Source organism: Rattus norvegicus, chromosome 1, assembly GCF_021556685.1.
Source record: "Rattus norvegicus strain SHRSP/BbbUtx chromosome 1, alternate assembly SHRSP_T2T, whole genome shotgun sequence".
Taxonomy (NCBI): domain Eukaryota; kingdom Metazoa; phylum Chordata; class Mammalia; order Rodentia; family Muridae; genus Rattus; species Rattus norvegicus.
Window position 1 is genome coordinate 217,561,681 of NC_141534.1, and position 14,551 is coordinate 217,576,231.

Here is a 14,551-nt window from a genome sequence, read left to right on the forward strand (position 1 = left end):
GTTGAGTTTGAGTAGCTTCCTGGGAACAAGGTTTTCTGTGTATCTACTGGCACATTTACTGCCTTAAGGTAAAGTACAACATAGAAACTGGAAAGAACAACACCCTGTAGTTGTGGAGTCAGGGGAGGGCTTCTTAGCTTACTTCCCTTGTCTGCAATGTTTTCTCTGGCTGTGTGAATCAGGAGCTGTAAGGACTGCCAGCAAAGGCAGGCCATGGAAATGGTATGCCTCTTTTTGGGTGTGTTGCTCTTGCCCTTTAGAGAATATGTTATTTCAGAAGGGGACTGGAAAACTCAGGTCATGACTCCACCATGAGTCATATAGTCTACTGAGCAAAATGTTTTTGTAACTTTGGTTGCTGTGCTTTTAAGACTCCTGGGCAGAGAGAATGAGTACTGACGACGTTTCTAGCATAGTAGTTCTTTTTATTTAAGTTGTTTTACTTGTTTGGTTTTTTTTTAAGAGACATTTTCTGTGTATGTTTTGCCTGCATGTATGTATGTGCACCATGTGCATGCCTGGTGCCTGCAGAGATCAGAAGAAGGCATTTTATACCCTGGAAATGGAGTTATGGATAGTTGTGAGATGCTCTGTAGGTGCTGGGAGCCAAATTGCAAGTCCTACAAGAGCAACAGCTGTCTTAACGACTGAGTTATCTTTCCAGCTCCTCGGTGGTACTTAATAGAAGATGATTTTTGTGACTATGTATCTTTTAAAAATGTCTGTAGGTAGTTTTGGATGTCAACCTATGGGTACTACTGATACCACCATTATGTAGTGGGTTCAGACTAGGGATGCTGCCAAATCTCAAGTAGTCTGTAGAATCCCTTTCTCCACAAAGGGTTTTCTGGCCACTAGTTGTCAGTATTGCCAAAGCCGCCAAACTTATCCTACACTGTAATTAATCCATTAAATTAATTTTTTGAAGTAGCAGTGGTGACTGCTTTCAGTTAGCCATTTTCATTGAATACCTCACTCTTCAGATGGTATTCTTAAATACCGAGAATCACATAAACTTACTCATTATGGGACTGGGCATGTACCACAGTTGGTAGAATACTTGTGCAGCATGCCCTGAGACATGATTTGTATTCCAGAACCCCCATGAAACCGGGCCAATGATCCCAGTATTCAGGAAGTGAATTGTGGGGGATCAGAAATTCTTCGGTTATTCTAGCAAGTTCAGGGACTCCCTAGGCTACATGATATTCTATCTCAGACACATAAACCAAAAACCTTACTAGTTTTTTGTGTGTTTCTGTTTGTGTATTTGTGGTGTTTGGGATCAGATCCAGAGCCCTGTGCATGTTAGACAACTACCCTACCACTGAACCATACCCTTAGTCCTCCTAATAATGTTCTTATGGTTGAACTTGAAATAGAATAGGTTTTATGTATTCTTTTATAAGATTGAAAAGGCTAACCATGATTACTAGCCAACCTATGCTGTGCTTTTTAACCTATGCCAAACTTTTTTTTCTTTCCTCTTTGGCAAGGGAGACAAGGTTTCTCTGTTGTGTACCTCTGGCCTTGAACTCACAGAGCTTCACCTGGGGTCAAAGTTGTCCTCTATTAGGATCCTGTGCCAGATGGTTTTTGTTGGTTTAGGTATTAAATCCAGGACCTAGTTTATCCTAAGCATGTGCTACAATGTTGAGCTACATTCCTAGGCTTCCCAGCTCCCTCTATCCTATTTTAAGACAGGATTTTACTATGTGGAACTTGCTGTGTAGAACAGGCTGGCCACAGAAATCCCACCCTTCTGCTTTCCAACTGCTGGGATTGAAGTTGAGAAGCATAATTTCTGGCTTTGTTTTTAAGGCCTGTAATGTAGGAATCAGTGCTGTAATATCCATCTAACAATTTTCTAATTTACCTGTTAGTCTTTTAACTTCATTTTTTATTCAGTGCCAGTGATTGTCATTTTAGTGTGGAAACTATATGGAATGTAGTTTATTAGGGAGATTGTTTGAATTGGTCTATTAAACCTCTTGGTTAATGTGGATTAGATACATTGTGCCAAAAGTAAAGGTAAGTCAGCAGTTCATAAGTAATCAGGCAAAAGGTTGTAATGTCCTCATAAGCTGTTAGACTACTTTTGAAGATTACTTTTTCATTACTAATGATTTTCAACATGCTAAGATGTTGACAGAGTTATCAAGAGCAATTTTCAGCAGTAAGTAATCAGACAATACAGATAACTGCATTTCTATTTTCTTGAAGCAAAGGCTTAAGTTTATGTACATGGATATGGATGTTACTCTTGATAGGCCAGAGTTTTGCATATTTTCATGTCTCACATCTGTTGCTCACATTTGTGTAAGTGCTTATAATCTATTGTAGCATCTATCTCCCTCCTGTCTCAGTGTGCAGGTGGGTACTTTGGAAAATAACTGCTTCTTTAAAGGGAAAGGAGACTATTATTCTTGAGATTAAATGAATCAAGAATTTTGAGAGATAAGCCAGATGTGGTGGCTCATGCCTGTAATCCCAGCAGATATCTGGGAGGCCAAGTAAGGAGGATTGCCCTGAGTTCTAGGCTAGCCTGACCTACAATGTGGGACCCTGTCCCTGAAAACAACCCCAAACCAAAAACATGACAGAAAAATGTAGCAGTTAGATTTTAGAGCTAAACAGATAGTTTCTGCCTGGCTTTGTAGCACAAATGGAAATGTTGATTTATTCAGTGGTTTATTCAGTGCAGAACCAGGGCCAGAACTCTAGTATTGTCATGGAGGGTTTTCTTCCCCGCACACTGCCTCATTACAGTGATGACTTTTGCCTTTAATCCCAGCACTGTAATGCCAGCGACTCTGGAGGCTGACGCAAGAAGATTGAGAGTTTGAGGTGATCCTGGGCAAGACCTTGTCTAAAAACAAAAAGCTCAAATAAAAATACCCCCAAATAACCTTTGCTAAGGCAGACACTTCAGTTATGGAAGTGAGAAATGATGACAAGACTTGGTAATATATTGCCTATAGGGAGATAAGGCTGGGAGAATGCAGAGGACTTGGGAGAGATGGAGTAATTGAGAGGAACCATTTTGAAATACTAAGTGTAGACTTGTAAAAATGTCACCACTGGGGCATTTTGAAAGGAGACTGGAGGTGAACCAGTCAGATCACACAGGCTGAGTGGTAGAACTGGAATAAAGACTTGTCTCCTGACTCTTCAGGTCAGTGTGTTTGCACATAACCCTCCTGCTAGTATGAGTGGAACATTTAGTGACTGTACTTAGTTAGGCCTTTGAACATGTCATTTCTGAGGTTAGAGAGGTGGGGAGTTAAAGTATTAAAATACAGGGTAGAAAAAGAAAGAAAAATGGTAAAAAATGAGCATAGGCTTAATATTATAAAATAGAGAGCTTATTGAAGCTGGCCAGAGTGGCCAGGTCTGTAACCCTAGCACTTGGGAAGTAGTAGTAGAGATTGGGAGTTCAAGGTCAGCCTTGGCTACATTTTGATCTTGAGACCCTCTGTTTCTCCTAAAAAGCTCAGGAACAGTAGGAACTGTAGGAGATTCAAGAGGAGCATTGGTGTAAATCAGCCACCGAGGGTGAGGAAAGAAAAGAACTTCAGGGAGATGCCAAAGGGCATGCTAAGATTTATCCTGAATAGAGGTTTTATGTTGCCCTCCCCCCAACCCCCTGCAAGAGAGGAGGGAGAGACAGGGTCTCTGTGTAGCCTAGGTTTGCCTCAAACTTTCAATCCTCACTAGTTCTAGGATTAGCAGGTTATAACTCCTAGTCTGATTGCTAAATTTTTTTGTGAGGGTTGTTTGTTTGGGAGGGGGATAGAGTCTCATATAGTCCGGAGTATCTTTTGTCTCCCTGTGTTTCTGAAGCTGGCCTAAAGTGCTTGATTCTCTTTTGCATGAGGGATTGCAGGCATGTGCGACCATTCCTACCTGATTATTATGGTCTGATAATATTGTAATGAATGGAGTAATAGTATGTATAGATCTCAGTGGAAACAGGAATATGGGTAGGGAAACTGTTTATTGAACACCTAATATGTCAGATGCTATTCTTTAGCCTTTAGATTTGTTTTGTTTTTGAGACAGCTTCTCAGTATATAGGCCATTCTAGACTTGAGCAGATAATGTAGCATAGTTTGGGTTTGAATCAACTTGTTCTTACTCTTCCTCCTTCTTGCAGCTGGGTATTAGATTTATAAATGGAGGCTGAAGTGGTTATGTTTCCTAGAGTTACACTGAGACAAAGTCATAGGCTTTGGTTATGTCACAATTTTTGTTGTCTGTTGTTTGTGGGCATTGTTGGGCATTGTTCTGGGGAGGTCATAACATTGAACAAAAGACAAAAAATTCCTGCCCTTATGGAACTTATGTTTTGGAGTAGAGAAAGCCAAAATTCAGGCTTTGTTCTGATTCTAGAGCCTATTTTCTTAATTCATTTTATTATACTATTTTAGAGGGCAGGTCAGATAGCTTCCAGTACTTACTGCTAAGCCTGTCATCCTGTGTTCAACCCTTAGGACCTACATGGTAGAAAGAGTGCACCAATTCCTGTAAGTTTTCCTCTGCTGTCTGTATATGTAACTATACACCAGTGCAAGCATACACACAGTCACATAGAGACACACAATAGGATGAAAATTAAAACTAAGTACTCAGAGGGTAGGGTGGGTGATCCAGACAAGGGTAGTTGAATATTGAAGTCTAGGTCAAGAGCAAGAAGCATTTCAGACCTTGGGAATAAGTAGTTGCATAGGTCATCTACTTGAAATTGTGGAGTTAAGACTTGAGCCCTGGCTTTCTCCCCGTAGAAGTACCAGTGAGAATGCATTTTATAAGTAGGACAAGAACAGTTAGGATAGGATGGGGAATAGTGAAAGTACTTACAGGATGGAAACTTAGCTTTGAGCTTTCAGTCCATAAATTGTTTTATTTTGTATTTTTGTATAGCCAGGGGTAGAACACAGGGCTTTATACATAGGCAGGCCTCTGCCACTGAACTGTATCCCTATACCTTATAATTTTGATAGCTTTTAATGTGGCGTCTTCATGGTATTTATATTTTAGTTTTTTTGAGACAGGGTTTCTCAGGACAGTTCTAGCTGTCCTGGAACTTGTTCTGTAGTCCAGGCTGGCCTTGAACTCAGAGATCTGAATGCCTTTGCCTCCTTAGTGCTGGGATTAAAAGCATGCACCACCATTGCCTGGCTATAATATACTTAATATGTAAAGAAGTCTAAGAGTTAAGCCTCAAGGGATGAGGTAGTGATGTAGTTAAAGGAGCAACAGAGATAGTGACTGTGCTAGATTGAGAAGGGAAAGGGAATGCTGGTAAGAACAGGACTCTTTAAGTTTTCATATTTTATTTTACGGAATCTTTTTCTAAATTATATTATATTTTACTTTTTTAATTATTCACTTCACATTCTGCTCACTGCTTCCCTCCCAGACACCCCTTCCCACATTCTTTCCCCCATCCACCTTCCCCCTACTCCTCTGATTGGGTAGGGGCCCCCCCTTAGGCATTCCCCTCACCCTGGTACTTTAAGTCTCTTCGAGGCTAGGTACTTCCTTTCCCACTTAGGCCAGACAAAACAGTTTAGCTAGTAGAACATATCCCACACACAGGCAACAGTTTTTGGGATAGCCCCCGTTCCAGTTGTTCTAATTAAGGAATCTTAATGATTGTAGAATTCAAGATAAATCAGCAAAGGCCCTTTATCTACAGTGGGAGGAATTAAAATGAAGTTTTTTTTGGAAATCAGTTATTAAAACCCTGTTGTCTTTAGGAAGCAAGATGGTGATGGTATGGTAAAAAGTAGGGTGCTCAATGTATATAAATTGATTTGCTGGTGATGTGTACATTTCAAAATGTTTTTTTTTCTTTTTTCTGTTTTTGTGACCCAAATCAAAGAGACACTGTGAACATGGTCCTTTTTAGCCTAGAGGATGTTAATGACTGCTTATATTTCCAATGAAGGGACACGTAGGGTCACCCCAGCTCTCACACTAATATAGCCTGTTTTTCTTTACTCTTGTCTAATGTATTGCAGGAACCAAGAGAGGTATACATGAGCAACAACTTCCTTTTCATTCTCTATGTCCTCAGCAGTGTCCACTTTTCTTGCCATGCAGTTCATTGTGTATATTGCATATCTTTTTGTCTTTGGATCATTCTGTCTTGCCTATAATCTGTACAGTCTTATCTTTCATGCCTTTTGGCTGATAGTGCCACCAGCATCTTTAGGATCCTAGCCTTTGACTGTGTAATACTGCATATCACCCATGTTTGCTGTGTGTCATTCTCATTCATTTATGCTGAAATAGAAAAATAGCTGGAATTGAATGGTCTAGTGTATAAACTTAGTAATAAAAATCCTGAGAGACTCTTGTATTGGTTACTTGATTTGGTTGTATTTGAAAGTTGCTATGTTACTGAGTTAAACAAAATACAAACCTTTCTTTCCCATAAAAGTGAATTGGTGGGGCACTTATGCCCTGATTGTCTTGTGCTGGTGTTCTAGGGTGTTGCCCTCCTGTGCCTGGTCCTCACTGACTCACTTCCATCTCTGCATCTATCCTGTTGAAAAGGGGAAAATCTGGAAATTGCTTGTATTTTTTTTTCCAGTTACTCCACTGGTCAAAATTTTCATGTGTCATATGATCACAAAGTTGGTCTGGAAATGTATTTCTTTTGGGCAGTTATAAATCCTGCTAAAACCTTACATAGAGGAGGGGGATGAATTAGACAGTAATGATGCATTGTTGTTAAAATTCCATCCCATAACTCTGTTTACTTCTCCTAAGGGCCCAACCATAAACCAAGGTGTAATTCTGTCAGAGTACACTGGGTAAGTTTATTGAGCTTCCCTGCAGGGCACAGGTGAAGGATTTCTTACAGGGGTGTGAGGGCTGCTTCTCTCAATGGGTCACATGGAAAGCCTTTACCTAGAATGTCAGTGCAAATAAGGTATTGTTGCATACAGTAGGTTGTCTCAGGGTTACTATTGCTGTGATATAACACTATGACCAAAGCAACATGGGAGGAAAGGGTTTAGTTAGCTTAAGCCTCCGTGTTACAGTTCAGCAGCAAAGGAAGTCAGGACAGGAACTCAAGCCAGGCAGTTGGAGGCAGAGCTGATGCAGGAGGAGTACTGCTTGTTGGCTTATTCCCCACGCTTTCTTATAGAACCTTGCTCAGCCTGGTTTCTTACAGAACTCAGGACTACCAACTAGTGGTATCTCTACCCATAATTCACCCTTGACTCACTAATTAAGAAAATGCCCTAAAGGATGTCTACAGCCTGATCTTAGGGAGACATTTTCTCAATTCAAGTGCCTTCCTCTCTGATGACTGTCTAGTGTGTGTCACAAAACTAGCCAGCAGTAGTGGTAGGTAGTGGCTGGATACTAAGGGTAGGGTCCTCAAACTGCCACAAAGCAGTGTAAACAGTCAACAAGCCTACCTGGGATAATCATTTTCTAAGAGGCCAACAGCTGAACATCTCAAGGTGGCAGTTGTTTGGTTGCATATGTATACGAATGCCATAATGAAACCCATTACTTTGTGTGACTGCCTCCTCCCCAAGAGAAACACACACATACACACAAAAAACCCAACCCTGCTACATAACAAGGAGAAATCAGAGAGTACTGGTGTGTCAATACAAAAACTGAGCTTTCAACTTAAAAGGGAATAAGAGATAGTTTGTTCTGGAGCCATATTTGAATGTCCATGATCTGGGAATATAAATTTAGACTACGCTAAATCTTAGGAATGAAGTTTTGTAGTTTTACATAATGTAAAAAATCAAGGCAAGTTTAAAATACATTGGTGGGTATAGCAGAGAAATAGTACAAGAAGATAGGGGAAGCTTTTTTGAGGCCTCAAATGCTGGCTGATGACAACATTCTTTAGCTTTTAGGTTGGTGAAAGCTAGTGGTCTACTAAGTTAATAGATTCCAAAAGACTTTTTATCTGTTAGTAACTGGATATTAGTTAACAGAGAGATGGTCAAGGTGATGTGTTTATAAAAAGATAAAGAGAGAAGGGGATATGTTTGGTGTAGGTATAGGTGTAGGGGAAGGGGTGCCACTGAGGGCCCTTGCTGAGGCATCCCTTCCCCGAGGGAACAGCCACAGATGGTATAGTATAGAATAGAGTTTATTCAGGGCATGGGAAGGGGAGTTAAGAGGGTAGTAGAGGCAGGGAAAGGCAGAGAGAAAGAGTAGAGAAGTAGAGGCCTGCCATGAGCACTTGGAGAGAGGGGGGAAGGGAAGGGAGAGAGAGTGGGGCAGGAAGGCAAGAGCAAGAGAGGAGCAAGAGAACAAGAGGTATGGGTGGGGGTAGCAAGCAGCCCCTTTTATAATGTCAGGCATACCTGACTGTACCAGGTAACTGTGGGGCAAAGCTTAGAATGCTAATACAAGGTATCTTAGGGTTTCCGTTGCTATGAAGAGATACTATCAGCACAGTAACTCTTATAAAGGAAAACATTTAATAGGGGCTGGCTTACCATTTCAGAGGTTTAGTCCATTACCATGGCGGGAAGCATGGCAGTGTGCAGGCACATAGGGTGCTGGAGCAGCTGAGAGTTCTACATCTTGATTCACACAGGCAGCACTATACCACCACACTGGGTGTAGCTTGAGCATAAGAGACCACCAAACCACCCCACAGTGATCCACTTTCTCCACTAAGGCCACACATGAATTTATGAGGGTTATACCTATGCAAATCATCACACAAGGAATCTGGGAGCTAAAGCTAGTCCAGATAAGGTGATGAGCCAACCTCTCCACATTACTACAGTTCTAATCAGTCAGCAGTCTCTACAGACACAAGAATTTCTTCTCAGCCACAGTTGAATTTTGTTTTGTAAACTTCTTTGAGTTCTGTACATTACATAACACTGGGTTTTCCTTAAGGAATAAACTGGGGAGCTGGAGAGATGGCTCAGTGGTTAAAAGCATTGACTGTTCTTCCAGAAGTCCTGAGTTCAATTCCCAGCAACCACATGGTGGCTCACAACCATCTGTAATGGGATCTGATGCCCTCCTCTGTTGTCTCTGAAGACAGCAACAGTGTACTCATATACATAAATAAGTAAATCATGAAAAAGGATAAACTTCCCAGATTTTTCTTTTTTTTTTTTTTTAAGTTATAGGAATGGAACCCAGGGACTTGCATGCATGCACTGGGCAATGACTGTACTACTGAGCTACATCCCAGCCCAGGTTTTCTCAGTTCTTTTGTATGAGAGACTGAAGAACTTTGGGTCTTGGGTTTATTTGCTGCTGTGGCAACAGTTAATCTAAGATAGATAGATAGATAGTGGCACATGCTTGTAATCACAGCACTTGGGAGGCAGAGGCAGGAGAATCTTGAGTTTTAGGCCAACTTCAGGTACATAATAGACTCCAGATTCTTTTTTTAAAATTCCCTTTCCTGTATGTGTGTGTACGCATGTGTGCACACATGTGTAGGTATACTTGGAGGCCCAAGATTGACATCAGGGCCTTTTGTTGATTTATTCTACCTTTGTTGACCCAGGGTCTTTTACTCAAACCCAGAGCTCACAGATATAGCCAGTTTAGTTAGCCAGCTTGCTCTGGGGAGCCAACCTTGTGAGGTTAGAATTACAAGCAGGCTGCCATAACCATCGTGGGTTCTGGGGGTCTGAGTTCTTAAGCATTTTTAACTTCTAAGCCATCTCCTCAGCCTGTTTTTTTTTTTAGCTTTATTTTTTTAAAAAAAAATTATCGTATGTGTATGAGTGTTTTGTTTGCGTGTTTGTGTGTTCTCTACAGGCACGTCTGCCACTCAGAGGTCACAGAACAGAGTGTTGGGTCCCCTGGACTGGAGTTACAGATTGTTGTGAGATGCCCTGTGGGTGCTAGGACCCCTCTAAAAGAGCAACAAGGGCTTTAATAGCTGAGCCATGTCTCCAGCCCCTGTTGTGTGTTTGCTTGTTTGTTTGTTTGTTTTAAGACAGTCTCATTTTGTGTTCCAGGCTGTCTTAGAGCTCATTATATTTCTTTTAAGTGGTATTTTTGACTCATCCAAAAATTGTCTCCAACCTCCACATACATGCACATACAATAATAACAAATAATTTTTAAAAAGTAAATTTGTGGTAGCATACACCTTTAATCCCAGAAGTCAGGAGGCAAAAGCAGACAGATCCCTGAATTTAAGGATTGTATAGTTGAGTTCTAGGATTACATAGTGAGACTGTCTCAAATTTTTCTTTATAAATACATTATATATGTATGAAAATGCCATCAGGAAACCAATTATTATGTCTAATGAATATGTGTTAATATATTACATGTGGAAACCATAGGACAATTTTCAAAGTCTGTCCTCTCTGTTAGAGAATGAGTTCTTGTTATAGAAATTATTTAATCTCAATGGAGGGGGCTTCTACCCTGCCTTTGATCATTCAGTTCCTGGATAAAGGGCAACTACTTTTATTGTTATAATAAGCCTTAATCAGCATTATAGCTGGGCAAATATCTACCCTCTAAGCTATTAGAATCTATTTCCCCACTAATATCTGCAAATTAAAATTTACCATGTTCCATCTGGGCTGCTCTAAACTTCAGTTGGCCAGCCTTCATGGCCATGCTTTTATGACTCAGTTAATTTAGCATCTTCTTTCTCTCCTCCTCCCTCTGCTCATGGTTCTCCTCAGATCCCAAGCCTGGGACTGCCCCCCCCCCCCCAACTCCTGCCTATCTCAATTCTGCACAGCCATAGGCTGTAGGCATCTTTATTCACTGATCAGGGATAACTTGGGGGGCAAGATTCTATAGCATCACTTGGGTCTAAGGCATCCTGGGTAGGGCGGGCATCCAGGCCTTGGGTGCCAATATTTAGTATTACAATACATAGCAAAAGACCAAACCTCAACAATTTCCCATTTTCCTGTTTGGCCAGGTATTGTTTCTGCTGCTAGCTGGCCTTGAACTCCCTAGAATTAATTCTACTGCATCTGGCTTCTTTATGTGAGTTCTGGAGACTGAATTCTGGTCTTCATTCAGGCTTGCAGGACAAATGCTTTTACCTGCTGATCCATCTCACTAGCCCCATGCATAATGTACTTCTATTACCCTCTCCTGTTCCCCTCCTTCTCCCATTGATTACTTTTTTCTTCCCACTTAGTTCCTCTTCTACTTTACTGCTTTTATTATTATTTTTTGATCCACTGAGTTTTATTAGGGTTATTTACATAGTCCTGGGTAAAGCATGTTTATAGGAGTATGAGACTCCTTATCACTGAAGAAAATATCTCTCTGTCTCCCAGTAAGCATTACTTGGCTATAGATATAACTCAGAGAGGTTTGTCTCCATGAGCCCCTTAGCTACCATTATCTGTTTGCTGGTCTTCAATGGGTGTATCCCTTCATGGGCTTTTTCTCCTATGACAGGGTATTGACAAACCCAATCTTGTCTAGTTGTTGTGCTGGTGATTGTAACTGCTATAAGCTCAGGAGTGCAGCAGGGATACCATGCTCTGAGGAGACAGTTCCATGTGCTTTTGCCCTTCGTCCAACTCTTAACCTTCTTTTTTTTTTTTCTTTTTTTTTGGTTCTTTTTTTTTTTTTTTTTTCGGAGCTGGGGACCGAACCCAGGGCCTTGCACTTCCTAGGCAAGCGCTCTGCCACTGAGCCAAATCCCCAACCCCTTAACCTTCTTTTTAACCTTGTCTTCCATGATGATCTGTGAGTCTTGGCAGGGGAAACTGAACATTGAACAGCTCTTTATTCTCAGCCCCCAACCAGCACCCTGACCAGTTCTAAGTCTCTGCACTTTCTGCTTTCTGCTCTTACTGGGACCTTTAAATTTTTTTTTTTTTAAGAGAACCAGCCTCTTTTTTTTTTTTTAAAGTATGTATTTATTTCATGTATGTGGGTACACTGTCGCTGTCTTCAGACACCAGAAGAGGGCATCAGATCCCATTACAGATGGTTGTGAGCCACCATGTGGTTGCTGGGAATTGAACTCAGGACCTCTGGAAGAGCAGTCAGTGCTTTTAACCACTGAGCCATTTCTCCAGCCTAGACCTTTTCATTTTTTAAAAACAATTGTATCTATTTGTGTGTGTGTGTGTGTGTGTGTGTGTGTGTGTGTGTGTGTGTGTGTGTTGATGTCCTAGCACATCAGCTTATACATTCTGTGTGTGGTGATCAGAGAACACTTCCGGCATTGGTTCTCTCCTTTCAGAATGGGGGTCCTAGAGATTAAACTCAGGCAGCAGGTAACCTTTACCCAGTGAGCCATTTTGTAGGCCTCTGGGATTTTTTTAATTGACAAATATTTTTTGTGTTGATGAAGTTCTAGTGGTACTCCTTCTTTTACAGTTATTCCATATATGTCTTTGGAAAGCTTTTCTCTTTCAGGTGTGTGTGTAACTTAATTTTTTTCTTAATTTTTAAATTTTTTTCTGGTCTATAAATGAGCATAGGTGATGCCATGGAGAATGGAAAACCTGGTCCAGTGCAGGTCGTTTTGGTTCATAAAGAGCAGCACTCCTTTGAGCTAGAAGAGAGAGCCTTGGCCAGCGTCCTCCTCCAAGACCATATCCGAGATCTTGATGTAGTGGTAGTATCAGTGGCTGGTGCTTTTCGAAAGGGCAAATCCTTCATTCTGGACTTTATGCTGCGATACTTATATTCTCAGGTAAGTTAATTTCAAAGTAGAAAGTGAGAAAAATAAGCTCATGAGCTATCCTTGATGTCTAAAATTGCATAAGATTTGGTGAGGGTTGGGGTATGTAGTATAGTGGTCAAGTGTTTGCCTGGCATGTGTGAGGCCCTGTAGTTTATCCCCAGTACTTCTGAAAATGAAACCAAGGATGTAACAGAACATCTTATTTTTCCTATAGAAGGAACATGGTCATTCAAATTGGTTGGGTGACCCAGAAGAACCACTGACAGGATTTTCATGGCGCGGAGGCTCTGACCCAGAAACTACTGGGATTCAGATTTGGAGTGAAGTTTTCACTGTGAAGAAGCCATGTGGGAAAGAGGTAAGGATGTTGAAAGAAAGAAAGAAAGAAAGAAAGAGAGAGAGAGAGAAAGAAAGAGAGAGAGTAGACATTATAACAGAATAACCAAATGAAAACTTGTATTTATTTTGTTTTCTTGAGATAGGTGTGGTTTTTTGTTTTTGTTTTGTTTTTTTTTTTAAGTAAGTTTGCCAGGCTGGTCTGGAACTTAGTAGGTACCCCCAGGCTGACCTTGAATTCTGAGAACCCTCCTTCAGCTGCCTGTGTTCTGAGATCATAAGTGTGGGGAGAGGAGATGGAGTCACGTGACGAATCCTGGGAATTCCGACTCTGGAGAGCAGCATCAGGGTGCAGATCTGAGTGTATTACCCAGTACATTAGCTTATATACAGTGTGTGAGCCAATCGTGTCTCACCACATCATCACTGTCTTCTAGTGAAAGCCTTGCTTGATGAGGGTACTCTGAAGGAGTGGGGGGGAGTATCCACACCTGTTAGGACTTCCATGAAGACAGGGGAAGCAGCTATGCTCTGGCCTCAGTTCTTTGCTGTTTCACTGGTGTTCTGAGAGCAATCTTAGATCTATGCCACGTGAAACAGATCAGGACTCTTATAGCCTATGGTGCCTAGCTCTCTGTCCCACTTTTTCCTTCACAAGGTTTCCTTATTCCCCACACATGGGTGCATACTACGTTGCTTGATTCTAGACGAGAACTTTAACATATGCAGTGTTACTCCAATCAAATAATAAATTGGATCCTTCTAAGTCATGATAACTCCTAGCTCCTAACGTAATTGCTTTTTTCCTGTTGAGTTATTTGATAGTAAATCCTGCAGTGTACTCATTTAAATCCTTTACTAAGTAGAAAACTTGATGCTGGGAGGTATCAGTATACATTTTGTAATAGAAATGTTTGCTTTGTAAAACTGACTACTCACTCAAACCTTCCTTCCATCCTTGAATTCCGTTTATGAAAGAACCACTCTGATGTTAAACAAAAGTGTTGTCAAATGAAAGAAAGCAACTGTTAGAGCTGTATGTGCTATTCATACGTCTTAGGTCACAACTTGGAGGCCGGCCTGGGCTTCTCAAAGTGTACATAAAAGCACTTGGCATGGTGACTTCTGCCTGTAATTCCCACATTCAAGAGGCTGGGGCAGGAAGATTGGCACACATTTGAGGCCAGCATGCCCTATAAAGTGTGGGACCCTGTTTCAAAGATGACAACAAAAAAGTGGTTTGGAAGTTTACTGCGTTTGTCTGTGACATGAGACCATTTCCATCAGTTTTGAGTACACACATAGCTTCTGCTCTTCAGAGGACTTCCAGTAAGTCCTGTTGTTTCCTCTTTAGTCTCATTTTTCTAGTTAGTAGACACATGTGATTGTGAGCTTTTGTTTAATTGGGTATCATGCCGATGAAGTGTTTTTAGTCTAAACATAAAGCTGAACAGGTATCATCACCACCTGACTAAAACATTTCATTTCCTCAGAAGAGGCCTTTAGTGTTAGCAGTCCCTTCCCATTTCCGTCTTCTTCCAGCTCCAGTCTCTACTGATTCACTAT

At 41.1% G+C, this 14,551-nt stretch overlaps 1 protein-coding gene across 5 annotated transcripts in view; it reads left to right on the top strand.

The window, feature by feature from the left end:
• Atl3 (atlastin GTPase 3) overlaps positions 1 to 14,551 on the top strand; it is a 46,393-nt gene that overhangs the window by 5,224 nt on the left and 26,618 nt on the right. For all 5 annotated transcript variants that reach the window (NR_199604.1, NR_199603.1, NM_001044241.2 and 2 more), the window contains 2 exon segments: positions 12,444 to 12,658; positions 12,864 to 13,007. Coding sequence is in view for 3 of the 5 variants with exons in the window: in NM_001044241.2 (NP_001037706.1) it covers positions 12,444 to 12,658; positions 12,864 to 13,007 (359 nt within the window). In the remaining 2 variants the exon portion in view is untranslated.